General features: G+C 38.7%; 2 protein-coding genes across 12 annotated transcripts in view; one reads left to right on the forward strand and one right to left on the reverse strand.

Moving 5' to 3' along the window:
* Cask (calcium/calmodulin dependent serine protein kinase) overlaps positions 1 to 19958 on the forward strand; it is a 376056-nt gene that overhangs the window by 227530 nt on the left and 128568 nt on the right. The window lies entirely within an intron of this gene.
* Positions 13026 to 19958, reverse strand: part of Gpr34 (G protein-coupled receptor 34) — an 8768-nt gene continuing 1835 nt past the window's right edge. For both annotated transcript variants that reach the window (XM_055599519.1, XM_055599518.1), the window contains one exon: positions 13026 to 14699. In XM_055599519.1, the coding sequence (XP_055455494.1) occupies positions 13479 to 14603 (1125 nt within the window). In that variant the 5' untranslated portion in view covers positions 14604 to 14699 and the 3' untranslated portion in view covers positions 13026 to 13478. The remainder of the gene's footprint in view (positions 14700 to 19958) is intronic.

The raw sequence follows: 19958 nt of genomic DNA on the forward strand, positions 1-19958 counted from the left end.
AAGCAAGAAAATCAAAGCAAACTAAAAAGAAATAAGATAAATAACAAAACAAAAAGTGTGTGCATGCACACACACACACAAAACATTGGATCTGTTATGAGGTTATTGCATTTGATGAGGTGGCCAAGTATCTTGTATCTTCTTTGACCAAAACAGCTCTTACTTATGTACCTGTTGCCAACTTTTCATGTAATCGTGGGTCATGATTTCAGATCCTGATTTTAATGTTTTCTTTTTACCCAGTGTATTTTAGCAACCATTAATGATTCCTGATAAACTAGGGTTCTCATCCATTGGCATTTGCATCTTGGTAATCTTTTGATGTATGGAGATAGGTTAAAGTTGAAATAGTTATTTAAAGTCATCATTCCAAACAAGTATACATACATGGCACTCTTCGTAATATTTTCTTGTTGCATTTTTTTTCGGTGGGGGGGGGGGGAACAGCCTTAAATGTGTCACTTTAATAAAACTAAGCATTGATGTTTGGAAATAATAAATTTGTTTGAGTGCCACATCTCCACAAATACCTAGTAGAAAACAATTGAAAAACAAACAAACAAACAAAACTGCCTTGAGTTTAACACAAGTTTAATACAGATTGTTCACTTCTTTAGAGTTTTGGCCAGCAGAGGGCAGTGTATCACCACGCCAAAACCTTTGCTAGAGCAAGGTGAACCAGCCTGCCCTGCGTTTCCACCTGGAAACTAAGCAAATTGAAAAATTTGAGGTTTGTCCTTTTAAGCTCTAATAAATCTGTAAATACCCTTATTCTAGTGGATGAAAACTCCTTTAAATGTGGTAAAGTAAAAATAATTTTAAAACAATAATACTGTCCTTAAAATGAAAACCAGATGCCACTCATCAGCCACAAATAGGACAGATCATTTAAGGATTCTTTGGTTTGGTACTGTCTCCTCTTGTTTCGTTTTCTTCTAGGGATTATCATCAGAGTTGCTTTTGTAAAATATTCATAACCATAATTGTCCTGGAGGTTAAAAGAAAGTCTAACAAACTGAGTATGGTGGTGCATGCCTTTAATCCCTGCACTCAGGAGGCAGAGGCAAGAGGATCTCTGTGAGGCCAGTCTCTCTTCCAGGACAGCCAAAGCCACAGAGTTAGACCCTGCTCCCCATCCCCCAAAAAAAGAAAAGACAGTGGAACATTTTAGCATGAAACAAATTTGTGGCCATCTTCTAGTATTTAACTTTTAAAATAGAATTATGGCAGCTGATGGATATAGTTTGAAAAGTCAAATACTATGAAAAGGCTTATAATGAAAATAATAGGTGTACTTTAAAGTATGTTTTACCTTCTGAGGAAAGTATTAGAATAGATACCCTTTATCCTCCACCGTGCTCACTTCTTCCTATAACTAATCAACTATGCTGACCCTTCATAAAGATGTCTTACAACTCAGACTGTCTATATGAGGGACATATGCATTGTTGGATCCTTGTGAACACGTGGTTTGTCACTAAATCTTCAGTCATTCTACCATTTCCCATCCTGCACGAGCCTCTCACATGAATATACCACTCCCTCCTCCCACCTCATAAACAAAAGAGCCGGCAAGTAAGACCACTCAAAGCACTCACTTTTTGTTAAAGAAATGTCTTATGCCCATTATCGCCTTTTTAGAAATTGGGTTTAATGCATTTTTTTTTACATTTTAAACACATTTCTTTTAATATGTTCTCAGTTTTGATATTCTGACTAGGCTTTTATATTTTTTCCCCAAGTCCAGTAAGCTGGCTCTGTTCTTAGGGATTAATAAGGCATGTATAACTTAGACTCCCCTGTTTCCTCAGCAACATTCCTCAAAGGAAAGAAAATTGTGCTTTGCAAAGGAACCTCACATGTCCCAGGCAGGTCTTGGAGCTATAGAACTGCTTTGGGTTTTCTTCATATTAACTGCTATATTGGGTCATGGTGTTACACGCCATTAATTCCAGCATGTGGGAGGTGGAGGCAGGCAGATCTTTGAGTTCAAGACCAGCCTGGTATACGGAGAGAGTTCCAGGAAAGGAAACGAGACACAGAGAAACCCAGTCTCAGAGGGGGGGAAAACCTACATTAAGTGCACCACAAATGTGGGCCATTTCCTTTGTATTTTTTTTATCCACTGTGAATAGTCTTTTCCTTTCTCTTGCTTCTAAAACATTAATATAGCTTTGCAGTAAAACTAGAAGAAAATCTTATTCCAGCTAGTTGCAGAAGGTTGTTTGATTCTGAGAGCTGTTGTCTGATTATAAATTTGTTGGCATCTACATTGCTATAGCTGGAAGAAACGTAGAAAGCCAATCCTTCCAGAAGGGTGGAGACACACTTCTTCCACCGCTCTAGTTGTCCTCATCACTTGAGGGTTCACTCTTGTGAGGATCATAACTATCAAATCATTGGACAGGAGACCCGCTTAGTTACTTAGCTGTCTTCTCTTCCTAATTGCTACACATGCTTGGAACCTTATAATCTTTACTCACAAGAACTGACCCCATGTGTCCTGTGTTTTTCAAGCCGTGCTGGCCACAAAGGGGAACTGAATGTAAGCATGCATGCAAACCTATCAGTTCCCTTTACATCCAGCTGAATGTGTTTGTTTAAAAAACAGAGAGGAAATGGTGTTTTTCTTCTGAGTGCAGACTAAATTCCCCCATACATATGAGCATGTCTGCTTCTGACAGATGGAGGGGGGAGTGCAGAAAAGAAAAGGCATGCAATTATGAGAAGAGCCTCAAAAGAGAAAGTAGGGACTCAGAGACAAAACTGAACTGGGGAAGAGAAAGATGTGCTGCCGAGTACAGGAAAGGAGGACAGCAGAAGGAGGTGTCTGAGTATTGAGAAAGTCCCATTCATAGGACCGCAGAAAAGGGCAGGAAGGAAATAGAGAATGAAACTGCCACTAAAGGACTGTCTGAAACATCGATGCCCACAGGATTAGTAGAAGGCATAAAGAATTTTTGATTTAGAAATTTGCTGTTGGCCAATATTTGAAAACAGGGTGCAGACTGGCCATGGTGGTGTACACTTACAATCCCTGAACTTGGAAGACTCTTTCAAGGATAATAGTGTGTTGGAGGCTAGCCTGGACTACATGGAGAGTTCCTGCCTCCAAAAGAACAACAAGAACAACAAGAATAACATAGCAGAAGGATTATGGTTACTACCATCACTTGAGTTCTGACCCCTGAGGCAAATCTTTGGGAAGGTGCCTTGTTGCCATTTTCCACTGCAGTTTAGCCACCCAGATCATACAGAGAAGCGAAGGCTCAGATAAATACTAATGTGTCTTCTGGCATCTTTCCAGATGCCCTCGCATTGCTTGCCTGCTTGTTGGGTTTCAGAGTACAGAGTACAATCCAGCTAACATAAAATGGAACGAATCTGCTCCTTTTCCTGGCCGAGACACTGCTGTTAGGAACGCAAGCCAAGATTCAGTTACCCTTGTGAGTTTCTTCCAGACTTGGCCCAGAGCCACTTTCAGAGCCCCTGCACCCACTTCCCTAGATCTCATGTTTACCCTCAGCTTCCAGCCATTGCATTTTGTGTATTTCTGCATTTCCCCTGGTATTTGGCTATTTGGATAAAATACCAAACATTTTTTGCTTGCTGAGTACTTTTATTAACTCATTCAGCCCTCTTAACAATTCTCTGCATGAGGTCCAGCCTTTACTCTTGCTTTTCTCTGGAGGAGAAAGAGTTTGTCCAGGCAATTCAAGAATGATGGAGCAAACATTTGAGCTCAGGCAGGCTTTTACTCTGTGTATTGTGCTACCTTTTTTATTATTTACTGAAATGTTATTAAGCTCTAAGTTGGATTTGGCCTCACCAGACTTCTGCCCATGGTCATATCAATGAAGTCGTAGATTTGTCTTCTGTATCCATTGGCCAACACTAATCCCCTGGACTATTTGAGTAGGTACTATTGACATTTCCCCTAGCACATCTTCCCCTTAATTTTTTTTTCATTCCCTAGTGAATCACTAATTCTCGCCTGTGACGTGTTACTATATTTTATCAGAATATCTGACCTGAGACATGGTGCTTCTTAAAAGTATTTTTATGTATTTATACACAAGTGTTTTGGGTTTTATAGTTTAACACTCAGGAGACATTTCTATTTGTTACGTTCTCAGAGGTCCCCTTATTTAAGGCTTCTGAACTATTTACAAGTGAAATGCTAAGCTATCAAAATAGGATCTCATCTATGAATTTTAGAGTCCTGGACAAATATATAGTAAAAGACTTGTGACTAGCTAGATTTATTTTATTATTTATTTACTTACTTACTTATTTACATCCCAACTGTAGTTTCTACCACCACCACCACCACCCTTCTCTCCTCCTGGTCCCTCCACCCCCACCACCACCCCCATCCACTCCTCCATTTCTCTTCAGAAAAGGGCAGGACTTACATGGATATTAATCAGCCATGGCATATCAGGTTGCAGTAAGACTAGGTACCTCCTCTCCTATTAAGACTTTATAAGGCAACGCAGTAGAAGGAAAGGATCCCAAAGGCAAGCAAAAGAGTCAGAGATAGCCCCTGCTCCCACTATTAGAAGCCCTACAAGAAGACAAAGCTATACAACTGTAACATATGTGCAAAGGGTCTAGGTCAGTCCCATGCAGGCTCTTGAGTTAGTTGATTATGTGACTTTTCTTTGTCCTTGACCTCTCTCCTTCCTACAGTCTGTTTTCCCGCCTTCCGTGGAACTCCCCAAGCTGTGCCATAGTTTGGCTGTGGGTCTCTGCATCTTTTTCCATCAGTTGCTAGATAAAAGCCTCTCTGATGAAAATTTTAGGTACCAATCTATGACTATAGCAGAATATCATTAGCAAGCATTTCATTGATTTTTTTTTTTTTTTTTTTTTTTTGGCCAGTTGTGTTTTGCTTTGTCCTGGGACTCTGGGCTCTCCAGCCTCTGGTTCCTAGCCTTCCAGGCACTGTGAGGGGTGGGCTCTCTCTCATGACATGGGTCTCAAGCTAAACCAGTCATCAGTTGGCCACTCCCACAATATCTGTACCACCTTTACCCCAGAACATCTTATAGCCAGGACAATTGTACATCAAAGTTTTTGTGGCTGGGTTGGTGTCCCAGTCCCTCCACTGGAAATCTTGCCTGGTTATAGGAGATGGCCAGTTCAGGCTCCATATCTCCCATTAACTAGGAGTCTTACTAACCAAATTTATTGTTTTTTTTTTCTTACTACTGTTGCCATGGCAGAAGTAGCATTGAACTAAATATAAGCGAATACAGGTGGAAGTTATTTGTGATCCATTTAAACAAGAAAGGATCATAAAAAGAAGGATTATAAAAACAATTTTCAACAATAACAACAAAAAGAAAGTTAAGCAACTGGAGAAGGGGGTGGAGGTATAGTTATGAACAGACTATTCACCCAAGAGAACACCTACATGCAGGAAGCATTACAGGAGATGATGCTCCATTGCCCCAGTGATCCGGAAAGTGCACACTGAAGCCACAAGGAGATACCATCTTATACCTATGTGATTGACAAAAAGTAGTGTGTGATAAAACCAAGTGTTAGCAAGGTTGTGGGTAGCCAAGAGCTCATTTCTGCCTACTTGTGAGACTGGGTGTATAAATAGTAAAATTGCTTTGGAAAATAAATTATCAGAACTAGGACATACTGAAGACCTGCATAGTCTTACAGCCAGGCATTGTTGTTATGAGTGTCAACTCTAAGGAAACTCCATGCAAGGACCCTGGGGGCACAGAAGACTGTTCCTCACTGTTAGCTCCTACTAACAGAAAAACAAAACTACCTAAGTGCTCATTGGTAGGGGAAATGGAGAGATGAATTTGTGTTGATTTATATCTTGTAACACTTCATCTGTGAAAAGAAATAATGCCTCTGTGTTAGACATAGATAAGCATAACCCTAGAAGGGAAAAGCTACAAAATGACAAAATAGTAGTTACACCATTTAAAGTGTATCTTGTTGTACACATGTGTTATAAAAGTACAAAAATGTGCATTGAAAAGATATATGTTAGCTTTAGAAAATAGACTTTGAGAGATGCTGCAAGGTAAGCTTTAGTACATATAACTTTGTATGGGTATTAGAGAATTATTATACTACTGCCACCTTTATGTTTAGACAAGGTCTAACTATGTTGCCCCAGCTGGCCCTGAACTCACTGTGTAGCCCAAGGTGGCCTTGAATTTGCAACCCTCTTGCCCCAATCGCCTGAACAGCTGGAACTGCAGGCATGTACCACCATGTCCAGTGAGCTCACTTTTAAGACCAAAACATTAACATCTGTTCAGTTTGAGTCATAGGTACCTAACTGTCTACTGAAGTATGGATCTCCCCCTTTTTAAATATGCTTGTAAGTTATTCTAAAATTACTTAGCCAAGTATAATAATGGACACCTGTAAAATCCTGGCATGACTAAACAGTAAGATCACGAGTTTAAGACCAGCCTGTATTACATATCACAGTCCTGTTTCAAAAAAACAAAAATAGTTAATAAATAAACATATATATACATACATACATACAGATAAAGTAAACTTATATGTAAAATTACCAAATAAGATAACTAAAGGCTAACTGTTGCTCCTGAAGTAGTTTTTCTGGGTGACCAAAGCTAAAAGAGACACATGTATCTGAGCAGTAATTGAGAAGCCTTGCCGAAGCTTATCTTATAATGGTTCTTTAGGTGTGTTTTATAGACTTGAAACATAATTTAAGTTAAATATAGTAAAATACCTTTTTTTAAAAATCTGTTCCATCTGTATGGGTTTGCTCTGAATTAGCTTTCAAGAATCAGATAGAGCTTGCAAGGTGTGCAAATGTGTGACAGCCAAAAAGGCAGTTTGGGGGTTTTGGCATCATGCAGTTTTGATAAATAATAAATAAAAGTTTTTGCCCTGAGCACATGTTAATAGTACTTTAAGTTTTAGGATTGTTTGTTTCTAGTAAATATCATCTTGGGAGCTTGGGGAGAGGGCTCAGTTGATAAATTGCTTTGCCACACAAACATTAAGACCTAAGTGCAATCCCCAGCACTCACATAAAAACATTAGGGATGGGAGTACACACTCACTGTTGTAGAGCTAGGGAGGCAGGGACAGGACGATCCCTGGGGCTTATTGGCCGGGCAGTCTAGCCTGGTCAGGACTCCAGGTTCAGTGAGTGACCTTGTCTCAAAAATAAGGCAGAAGGTGATTGAGGACGACGTCTCATGCTGACCTCTAGCTTCCAGTGCGCACCTGAACACATGCATGTACATGAATGCAGAGTCACGCAAATGACATCCTGACAGTTAAGAGTGACATGACAAGGAAAAGCAGTCTCCATGGCATGGAAGCTTACTAGTTTGCATTCCCTCAGATAAATACAGCTGCTGCTTACCCTTGACTATACAGCGACACGGTGCCTGTGGGGCACCAGCAGAATGAAAGGCATATAAATACATTTTTACTTCGATCCCCATTCTGTTGCTTGTAAACATGTAGAAAATGAGAGGCAAAGTGCAAGTTTAGGACAAAGACCATACCTCCTTTCCAGATCTGTGACCACTATTCCCACCACCCAACCATCTCACCAAGTCTTTATGTGCAAACTTAGACTGAGCCAAGGCACTGTAGCAACCACTCAACCTGGCATGAAATGGACATTTCTCTCTAGAGATTGCTGTTGTCACATAAATAGGAATGCATCTCCCCCTTTTATTCACAACTAACTTTTCATTCCGTTTATAATTGCTTTAGTGTGGTGCAAGGTAAGGCTGTAAATTAGCTTTTTATTTTAAATTTGCACAGTGCTGTTTCTTCAACCATGTCTTCCCTCTTGAAGCTTTTTGTGATGGTTCCTTTCTTTGCAGTGATTAAATCTCAGGGAGAGGGATGTTTGAGAGCCACCTTGGAAACTTTTCAAAAATATGTGCACTGCAACAGGACTTCCTCTGTTTATTTTCTGCCCCCTTCTGAGAGCCATACACGCCCCTCATGTGACTGAGGGGTGCTTTAGACGTGTGTTCCAACCCCCTGCTAAGTTTCTGTCCACACCTGCTCCCTGGTTTTTCTTATTGAAGCATACATTTAATAGCAGTGCAGTAAGTTTTATTATCAGATGAAGTAGCCCTTATCCGAGATAGTAGGCCCTAAGGGTTTCTGATCTAGAATATCTGCATAGAGTTTACTGATTGAACATTTGTACCCTAAAATTTCACTACCTAAATTTTTAAAAACATTTCCGATTTTGGAGGATTTTGACTTTCACATTTTAAAATTACATATGCTTCGTATGTACCTTAGATACCTAAAAATCATTCCACACCATTCATATTTGCTGTCTCTTGAATTTTTTCTTTTTTTTATATTTTATGGGTAACTTTCGGTAGTGTTTGGTTGAAATTCTATTTCTGTGTAAGCAGGATTAATCCATTGTTTCACTTAAAAATCAAGGCTTACGTAGACTATCTTTTTCTAAGATGGAAGAAACAGGCACCATCTAACCTAGCTCTATGCAGAGTACGTTCCCAAAAGCAGCAGCAGTTCTCAGCACTGAGGTGTGACTCAGGGAGCCAGGCAGTTCTTGTTGTCCTTATATGGCATTGTACATGGGAGATAGTATTTAGAAGCTTGTTCTGTCTGCAAATCTTTTGCAAGGTGAAGATAGGCATGTGCTTCTGAACTTCCTTTTTCTGTATGTACCTAGAACTAAGCCTTATGTTGGCAAATGGAAGGAAAGTATTTCCTATGTGCAATATACCAGTGCTCAGTAAGAGATTACATGTAAGAAATATCCCTAAATTTTTTAAAACTCTAGAACTATTCTCAAGATTCAGATTAATTTATGGAATGATTATAAGTGAAATTTCTATCAGTAAAAAAAATCATATTTTGGTGGGCATATATATAAATCATATAGATTGGTAGAATACAATCAAATTTTACTTTATTGCAAAGAACATAAGTTAATCAATAAACTTTTACAAACATTTTCTAGAGATCATGTCATTTAATGTAAATAATTAAATCATTTGTCAAACTCTGAGCATTTATTTTATTATTTCTTAAAATTGTATTAACCAATGATAGTATAGTTTGTGTGTTGGCATGTGTGCATGCATGTCTGTGTGTATCTCTGTGTGTGGTGTATTGTTGTGCATGTATGTCTGTTCTGGTATGCGCACTCCTGTGCAAAGGCCAGAGATGGCCAGACCAGCTGGCCATCAAACTCACAGGATCCGCCTGCCTCTGCACCTCCTACCCCTGGTGCTCAGGTTACAGCTCTTACCCAGTGTCTTAGTTACATTTATCATTGCTGTGATGGAACACCATGACCGAAAGCAACTTGGGGAGGAATGGTTTTCTTTGGCTTATGAGCTTCCACATCACTGTTCATCACTGAAGGAAGTCAGGGCAGGAACTCAAGCAAGGCAGGAACCTGGAAAGAAGAGCTGAAGCAGTGTCCATGGAGGGGTACTGCTTATTGACTTACTCCACCTGTTTTCTTATAGAACTCAGGACTGCCTGCCCAAGGGTGTCGTCACCCACAGAGGGCTTGGCGCCCCCTCCTCGACAATCACTCATTAAGAAAATGCCCACAAGCTATACTACAGCCCAATCTTCTGAAAACATTTTCCCAGTTGAGGCTCCCTCATCTCTGATGACTCTAGCTTGGGTCAAATTGACATAAACTAGCTAGCATACCCACTAAGCCATCTCTAAAGCTCTTGATAATATTTAAACTATTCATTAATGGGACATAAAGAGAAATGGAATGTTTACCGCTGATGGGATCCATGTTTTCATTATCTAAAATTATACAAACAAGTACTAAATTTCATTTAGAGTGGTATTTAATACCATTGTCAGGGCAACATTAAAATTGTTTTAACACTTTTTCTAAGCCTGTAATTGTTCTGAAAAATGTCCACTTTTTATCCTCAGATGTTACTTGTATTTTTCACTATACTTTACCTTAACCTATTTTTTATTCAATATGTTTGTACATTTTCTGAAATATAGTGCTAACTGAAACTGAATGCCAATTATATACAAGCAAATCTCAATGAAATAAAATTCAGCCCAATCAAAAATCTGCATGTTTTTTTCTCATCCAAGTTATTTTTACAGTTTTTTGTTTTTGTTTTGTTTTTAGTTTTTGAGACAGGGTTTCTCTGTGTAGCCCTGGCTGTCTTAGACTTGCTTTGTAGACCAGGCTGGCCTCAAACTCACAGAGATCTGCCAGCCTCAACCTCCCCAAGCACTAGGATTTTAGGTGTGCCCCACCACTCCTGGGGGATTTTTTCAGTTTCTTAAAATTAAAATATAATTATATTATTTATCCCTCCATCTCTTCCCTCTAACCCCTCCTATATTCTCACCTCACTCCCTCTTATTTAATTATTATGTTACATGTGTGTTTAAGTGCATAAATATATAAATACAACATACTATGTTCAATGTTGCTTGTATATAATATGATTTCAGGGTTAATCACTTGGTATTGAATAGCCAATTAGGGGAACCTCCCTAAGGAAGACTAGCTTACCCTCTCTTGGCAGTCATTGGTTGTCTGTACCTCTTCATCCGGGGGTTTGGCCCCATGACATTTCCTTCATCCACATGAGCAAGTCAACTGATGTTGTCATTATTCAAGTCTTGTTTAAGCAGCCATATTGTTGATATTTCTTAGGTATAACTTCTGGGTCCTATCTAAAAGACACTAGCATGCAGCAGATATCCTGATCCTCTAGTTCTTAAAATATTTTCACTTTCCTCAGTGTTTCCTGAACCTTGGGTGTATGGTTGTATTGTAAATCTATCAGTTGGGGCTGGGCAGCCCATGATCAATTGCTGTGTGCATTTTAACAAAATGGTGCTTTTGGGAATGGTCTCTACCTACTACAAAAGAAGCTTCGTTGAGGGGTGAGAGCCACTTACCTGTGGATATAAGGAATATTGAGAATGCCACTGGATCTGACCTGAAAGTTTTATCCTCGAGGATCAACTTTCATAGTACTGGAAAGTACTTTACAAGCTGCCATAAAAAGGATGCTACCAATTGTCGTCACTAGCTGTGACACCTATTAGCTGGAATAATGACCAACATGGCAAGATAGCTCTGAAGGTGCAGTAGTGACATTTATTATTTCAGTAGTAATCAACAGTTCTCTAATTGGACTTAAAGCCTGATCAACATAGGGCAAATAATGCCTGGTACTATAAACCTAGCCATTTCTCCAGGGCTAGTGAGATCATGGGTTTTAGAGGAGAACCTACTACTTCCCCTTTACTTAAACCAGTATAATTCCTAACTGCATTCTAAATATTTCTTGCTCTTTGACACTGATTTCCAAGCCAGAGGCCAAACTTGAGTTTTAAGAAGTATTCTAGGTTGGACATGATGGCATACACCTTTAACCCCAGCACTTGGGAGGCAAAGACGTAGATCTCTGTGACTTCAAGGCCATTTTGATCTACACAGTGAGTTCCAGGCCAACCATGAGTACATAGTTAAGACTCCATCTCAAAAAAAAAAAAAAAAAAACAAAAACAAAAAAAAAAAACGTAGCAGTAGTAGTCATCATCTTTGTCATTGTCATCTAGGTGGAAAAACAGCTCTGTTGGGAGAGTGTTAGAGTGCAGAAGCAGCATTTTGACTTTTAAAGAAAATCGAGTCTTGGGGTTTGTCACAACAACCTTTTACATACTCAGACAATGACATTCTGGTTTTGTGTACAGCAAAAACAAAATGAGCAAAACAAAAACAAAAGACAAAAAAAGCCCTGCCTAAACCCTGGCCACAGTTTTGCAGATTCCCTAAGGGTACCTCCTTTCTACTATTGCAATATACAATGTTCCTTCAGCTTTGTCCAGAATAATGACTGGAAAAATGTTGATTATGCCCTTTTTTTTTTCATTTAGACATGTTTTCCTCTCCATCTTATTTATCTGTCTATCTTTTATTCCTTTGTTCATCCAGCTACTTGGAAAATATTTGTTGATTCCTGCTTTGCCACGCTACACTGACCTGGGGGTCAGCAATCAGTCCCTGCTCCTTAGAGCTCACTGCTTGTTCTTGAACATACATGAAGTTTTCATTTTGCTCTTTTTAATTTCAACCTGTAGGTTTTCTTTAGTTTTCAAAATTCTTCACTCCAAAATGTATCAGAATAACACTTAGGCACCTGGGTTTAATACACATTAAGCTTTTACTGTGTTTGTGTCAAAACTCTTCATGCATGACCATTAAGTTTAAATTGGTCTGTATGTTGCATATGTTATCATAGATGCTTTGAATTATATGATATTTACATAAGGAAAATGGTAGCGTTTTAATATTGTACATAAATGAGTTCATGTAGTCCATACCTTTTTACTGTTGTGTCTGGTTTTCTTTCGCACTCAATACTTTTTTTTTTTTTTTACTCAGTACTATTTTTTTTATGTGTATGTGTGTTTTGCCTGTATGTATGTCTGTGCAACCACATTTGTACATTGTCCCTGGAGGCCGGAAGAAGATTTGGATCCAATGAAACTGGAGTTAAAAATGGTGGTGAGCTACCGTGTGGGTACTGGGAATCCAACCCAAGTCTTCTCAAGAGCAGCCAGGGCTCTTATATGTCTCCAGCCCACTCAATACTCTTTCTGAGATGGCCCCATGTTTAATGCACGTGTGTGGTACTTCATGTGGTCGATAAACCACAGTCACAGTTTACGTCTTCAAGCTTTTACTTTATGTCCTTAATTGTTCCCGCTTCTGAGCATCATTTGCATATGCGTTCTTATGTGTGTATTTGCATGCTTCTGTAAGAGACGTAACTTTCGGTGACTCGCTGGGTCATATCATCACACGTACATCCTTTGCATCACACTATCAGAGTGAGAGGTGGACGGATCGTTTATATATCCACTTTAAGTCAGTCCCTTTGCCCTTAGCTTAGTTATTTACTGTTTAAATTCTTCCCGTTTTCTTCTAAGCAGCGACAATGGGCAATCTCACTTTCATTAGAATTTTATTATTTCATATGTGAGCAGAGATTTAAGCATAAATGAATACAAAAGCAAGTGATATAAGTTTTTGAAGTAACATACATACTTTCTGACATTTCAACTCAGAAATTTAAACACACTTAAAATTAGTATCAACAATTTTACTAACTCTTTAGTGGCTTGAAAAGCAATGACACTTCATTTGTTTTGTTGTTAAATCCATGGGCTTGACTTAACTTTATAACTGTTAAAAGTGTTAACTTAACAATGTGTTCTAAGAAGAAGAAAAAAACCAATGTATTCTGATTCTACATATAGTTCTAAAATCTAGGGATTAATGTAAGTTTTTCTTTCCCTTGAACTATTTTACAATTAAACAAGTGAAAGATCACTTCTAAATATCTAGATTTGGGACATGCTATGGCTTTGTTCCATAATTTTACCAATCTCAAGGAATGTAGAGGCTGGCTTATGTCATTCGTTTTAGCCCATTTACCTCAATTACTCTTAGTGCTGTATGGCATTTTGGCTGTCACAGATAGATCATGCAGGGAATATCCTGGCTTAAATTCTGAAGTACTATCACTTCTGCTTGCTTCACTTTGAAATCTTCGAAAAAGAAGTTGACACATGATTTTGCGAATATTACTGGACATTAGGAAATACATGACTGGATCTAAGCAGCTGTTGAAAGAGGAGAGAACCAGCATGATCTCATTGGTTTTGTGAATAATTTCCTTCCAGGAGCAAGAAGACACATTTAGCTGTGAAGAAATGTAGATGAATCGAAAGGCATGATAAGGAACAAAGCAAATAGTGAAAATGATCAGTACAATAAAGGAATTCCGGGCTGTTGTAGCATATTTGCCAGAATTAGGAAATTTTGACCTCCTTTTAGAAATCTTCAATAGGTTCTTGCCAATCTTAATATATGAGAGGATAATCAGTAGGAAAATAAGCCAGAACATCACCACTAGAACAAAGTTAAAAACTGCTTCTCCTTTTGCATTATGCCTGTCTCTGTAATGGAAACACATTGTGGAATTGTGCCCTCCCTTCTTCAGCGTCAAAATAATCATAGTTAGAAACCCAGCAAGAGCAACTGCCCATACTACACAGCAAACATAAATACTTTGCTTGGTAGTTATTGCCCTTCTTTGATGTATAGACCGATTAATTTTTACGTAGCGATCCAAACTGATAAACCCCAGCAAAATAATGCTAATGTACATATTCATGTAAAATAGTGTTCCCACAACCTTGCAAAGAATCACACCTAGTGTCCACTTATTTTGGTTGATGTGATACATTATGCGGAAAGGGAGGCAGAAGATGAGTAGAAGGTCTGCAATGGCCACGTTAAGTAGATAAATTTGAATAGAATTTCTTTTGCGGTGGATGCCCAGAAATACGTAGAGGGCAATGATGTTTCCAACCAGTCCCACGATGAATATAACAGAGTAGAAGGTTGTTAACACAGTAGATAGTAATTTTTCATCCATTGGACAGCTAGTGACATTTGGCACTCTTGAAAAATTCTGTGAAGCTTGGTCACTGTAATTAGGTTCCAAGTGCATTCCACGGGAGGAGCAAGGCCAGCTGTCAACTGAAGTAGTCGTCATTTTTACGGTGTGACTTCTCAGTGTCTTCTGTAGCTGTCAGGGCGAGTGCTAAATGGCATGCTCTTTGTGTGTACTTGTTTGTGTCTTCAGATTGTCCTACAGGAGAATGCCAAATATTGAATCATTTGCTATGATAATGACAACTCTTTTACACAAAGTATAAATAAGGATTTTACTTCAGACCTTATTCTATTTGGAACCATTTGGCTAGCTACACAAGGTGCGTAGTAGCATTATTGCATCACAAAACAGTAGTAAATACAGTAGGATCTCTCTAACCTTTTCTCTTGCTGTGCCTTACATACAAAGTTCATTTCACTTACTATATTAAAATAAATAATTGAACCATCTGAACATCTTTTCTTAGAGATAGTGTTATGGAAATAGAGAGTCAAAAGAAATACCAGCTAGTAGTTTTCAAGGATGAATATCAATTTCCTCTAATGGTGCTTTTCACCACGAGTGAGCTGGGTTCCCTGCTGATCCTGCCCTGCTTCAGGAATGCTTCCTGTCCTGCCCCTTCCCCTCATAGTTGGTCATTTTGACATACTTTGCCACATGGTATATATTGGCTAAGCTGTAATGATCTCTCCTTCCACAGTAAGATTAGAAAAGAGGATCCTAAATTTCTTCCTTCACCTAAGACCAAGATGGGAGTTTTAAAATTACTTATCTATAAAAATATGCAGTTCCAAAACCTGCCTCCTTTCAGAATCTTGTGTAGCACTTCACAGGGAAATACAGTGGTCAGATAGAACCAGATCAGACAGCAGCCAATAAACCACTCCCAGCCTAGAAGCATAGGGCAATAATATAGATGGAAAACAGTACGTAGAGTCCAAGATTATGAGAAGTTAACTAACTAACCTTTAATTATGCTCCCGGTTATATCATTTGAGATTGCCACCAGAACCTTTTCAGCATGTCAGTTCTACTTGTTCCCAGTGCTATTTGCTATTGAACAATTCTCCGGCATTTGACTGTTGGGACCTATTATATCTGTAAGGAGAATTCAAGCAGGTATCCTCACGTTCCTTTCTTACAGTAACCATCCTGTTTCTCTGTATAACCTTTTCATGGGTGTAACATAAAAACTTTATAGCAGAGGGAAGATGTGATGCCTCAGTAGGGTAAAAGCATGTTCTGCCAAGCTTAACTACCTGAAACTGATCCCCAGGATCAATGAGGCAGAAGGAGAGAACTGAGTCCACAAATTGTTCTCTGACCCCACAAGTTGTTCTCTGACCTCCAGATGTGTGCAGTGGCACATGCTTGTCACAAACAAACAAGTAAGTATGAAAATTACTTCAGAGCAGGACTTTCAAAATTATAACTTCATAATCAAAGACAAATGATCTTTTCTAAGCCTCCTTATTTGTAAAATTGCAAAGCTTCTATGTGCAGCACTTAATCATGATACATAGTGTTTAAAATAGTTTGCGCATGGGTCTTGTAGCTCAGTGAAAAAACACTTGTCTAGTATATGTTCAGTCCTGGTTTAGTTCCCAGTACTGAAAAAAAAAAAAAAAAGCTAGCTTTAAAAAAACCTAGCTATCTAATGATCAATCTGAGCATTACACATTCATGTAAGTACTTCTTGGGTATTGAGACAATATCAAGACAGAGACCCTGCTCTCTGAAAGCATTTTTAGAGGAGTGTGTGTTCAAACCCCAAATGCAGTAATAAAGAGTAGATTTTTCTTTTTCCAAAACAAGGTTTCTCTCTGTCGCCCTGGCTGTCCTGGAATTCATTCTAGATTAGGCTGGCCTCAAACTCAGACATCCACCTGCCTCTGCCTCCTGAATGCTGGGATTAAAGGCGTGCACCACCACACAGCTATAAAGAGTAGATCTTAATTAGGATAATTAATTTCTTTCTTCTTCTCACTATTTTGCAGTACTGAGGATTGAACCCAGAACCTTACACATACTAGGCAAATGTTCTACCACTGAGCCACATCTCATCACAATAATTTTTTTAACTTTTTGCTACCTTTTTAGTATATAAAAATGTATTTCACTAAATATGACATTTTATATATGTATGTCATTGTACCTGGCTCCTCTGCCTATCTATCTGCTTCCCTCCCCCAAGTAGTACTTCTCTGCTTTAATTGTCATACGGATGGATGGGTAGATAGACAGACAAACAGATAGATATTTAACTCTATAATCTACATGACAAAAAAAATGTACAGTCTTTGTTTTACTTTACCCTCATTATTTCCCCAGTTTTCCCTCCCTTAGACCCATTCTTCTTTCACATTATCCTCCTTCTTCTGCTTTTGTATCTTCTACATACTATATTTTCTAAAGATTTATTTATTTATTATATATACAGTGTTCTGCCTTCAGGTACGCCTGCACGCTAGAAGAGGGCACAAGATCTCACTATAGATGGTTGTGAGCCACCATGTGGTTGCTGCAAATTGAACTCAGGACCTTTGGAAGAGCATCAAGTGCTTTTAAGCTCTGAGCCATCTCTCCAGCTCTACATACTATATTTATATCTAGATTCTGTATATGAGGATAAACATATAACACTTGTCTTTGCATAATTAATTTCTTGATTCAATGTTATATAGAGAGAAAAATATTTGGAAGAATGTAGCCTCTCTTAAAACTATATTTTTGTCAAGTACAGGCTTTTAGTAGAAAGTAGCATTCAGCTTTAAATTTTGACAGAGTGAAGGAGTTGATCTCAAGGAAGAGGAAGTGGCTGGTGAGGAGGAAGTTCTCTTAAGCCATCTTGAGAACTGTCTCCACAATTTAGGACCATGGAAGGAAAAAAAAGAGAAGGAGACTGGGAGGAAGGGAGGAAGGAATGAAGGAAGAGCTGAGGCTTGGCTGTGCTGTGTCTCAGATGCAGGAAGACAGATTTCACAATGTTTGTAGAAACATCCGGGCATGTTTCTTGTGACCTGACATCTTAAAAGGAAGAGACAATCTAGGAAGGATAGCAGGCTGCTGATAATGCACTATGCCTCACCAGTAAGAGGGAGAGAAACCTGTTTTGTGTAGCTGCACAGGAAGCCTTCGGAGACTCTGATAGAAATATCCCATTCATAGGTGAAAGGATGCTGAGCCTCAAGGGATATGACTGACAGCTCAGAAAGCTTATGTGACTTGCAATGGACTTTTAAACCCTATTAGGATTAAGAACCAAGTCTGTTTTATTTGCCTCTGTGTACCAGATGCTTGGCCTAGTAAATATTACTGAATGAAATAGAGAGTTTGGAAGAAGTAGATATAAAGTGTTCAAGTACTAGAAGTACCAGAAGCTTCAACTGCATTCGTAGAAACAAAATTCCCCATGCTGTATCAGCAATGTAATGCAGCCACAGCAAAAACTAACCCCATCCTTGGTTTAACTCATCAATCCATAGTGTTTTAAATGACAATTGTTACTGTGACGTGAATTCTGTCCAAGGCTGATAGTCTCCCCTGGAATATCTTTTTTTTTAAATCATCCTCAGTGGTATACTTAAGATAGACCATGCACCAAACAGAGAGAAGTGGAATTCAGATATTGTCACAGACATAAGTTGAAGAAAATAAGTACATTAAACCATAGGTGAGAATGTTTTGCAAGGCCATGGAGAAGAGGGTCTCCCCTTCTTATACATGCTTTCAGAGAGCAAAGCAATGACCAGTGCCGAGACAGGGATTGACTCCTTATGCACAAATGCATTTGCAGAATGACATGGTCTTTCTCAGAAAGTACCAAGAGCCTTCGCACTAGAGATTCAAAGTTGCAGCACTCTGTAGGAGGGACTGTCAGAAGTATTCAAGTCTGTGGATGAAAATCCCCTTGAAGGCTTTTTAAAGATACCAATACCTGGCTTCTTCTCAGATAGCCTGATATAGTTGTTCTGGAATGGGCTTGGTATACTTGTTTCTTTTAAAAAGTTCCTGGGAGATGTCCAGTGTGTAGTCAAGATTGAGCACTTGAGCTAAATGGTCAAACAGTTAACTAATCATTATTTAGCATTTACTTTGATCCAGATGCTGTTTGAACACATGATATAATTTCTTTTCTAGTCTTTATAAAAGCATGTGATGTAAGGAAAGCGCCATAGGCAGTTTCTTTACCTATGGCCTCAAAGTTAAGTGGCAGTGTCCAAGTTGGGACTGAGCTGTGACTCTGAAAGCCCTGAACCTCCTCAGGAAACTTCACTCCTATCATAACGCATTGCTGTTTCTTATTATTGTTTAATTCTGTCAATCAATAGTAGTTTAATAGGATTCCTTTACCACTTCCTACCAGAGTTGTTTTAGGAAGAGGTTTATCATCTAGCTTTGTTCCTTTGGAAGAATTACTAATCTCTCCATTTGCTAGGTCTATAACAGTATGCAAATAAATCCAGACTTTACAGAATCAAATCACTCTTCAAAATTTCCAGACTTATCTCTTGGCCAAAGAGCAATTAATCAAGATGTTTCTAGGAAGATATCAGTCAGCACAGAGAACATATCCTGAGACCATAAACTCAGCTCTAATGTGCAAGTAAATTTAAGTAATCAGTAATAGTTGGACAAAACCAACAATAAATCTTTTGAGCTGTGTTAGTGTCAAGTTGAAGGAAAATAAAGCAAAAGCCACACAAGTACGGCACACAGTACCAGAGAGGAGCTAGCCAGCAGCCAGTAATTATCAACCAATTCACAAGTTACACCCTGTCTCAAATTTCATAACTAACTTCTGTTACCTTTAAAGTCAGTCGGTGGCTAATGTATGTCTGTAATCACAGCTCCTTGGGAGTATAGGGCAGGAGAATCATAAGTTCGCAGCAATGCTGTCTAACTCAGTGAGACCCTGCCTCAAAAGAGCAAGTTTAAAAGGGCCAGGAGCATATCTAAATGGTAGAGCAGTTATCAAAATAAGCGCAAAACCCCTTGGAGTTCAATCTCCAGTACTGTAAAAGTAAGAAAATAAATAAGTCAGCTGCTGGGTTTAGTGTCATTTACTCATCATCATCATCATTATTATTTGGGGAAGGGGGTTCAAGAGAGGTTTCTTTGTGTAGCCCTGGCTTTCCTGGAACTCACTCTGTAAACCAGGCTGGCCTTGAACTCACAGAGATCCACCTGCCTCTGCCTCCCGAGTGCTGGAATTAAAGCCATACACCACCATGTCAGGCTTTCACTAAATATTCTTAAGGCTATGTATTCATATTTTAAAAGCTACTTGTTTGATGCGTTAAGAATTTGCCAGTGAAACAAACGAAATAAATAAGAAATAAGTGAATATGCTTTGTTCATGTAGTGGACATGACCTGTAACTCATACAGTAGTCACATTTATTTTCTTTTTTTTTTTTTTTTTTTTTTTTTTTTTTTTTTTTTTTTTTTTTTT

Source organism: Psammomys obesus, unplaced genomic scaffold (genome assembly GCF_907164565.1).
Source record: "Psammomys obesus unplaced genomic scaffold, mPsaObe1.curated_primary_1811, whole genome shotgun sequence".
Taxonomy (NCBI): domain Eukaryota; kingdom Metazoa; phylum Chordata; class Mammalia; order Rodentia; family Muridae; genus Psammomys; species Psammomys obesus.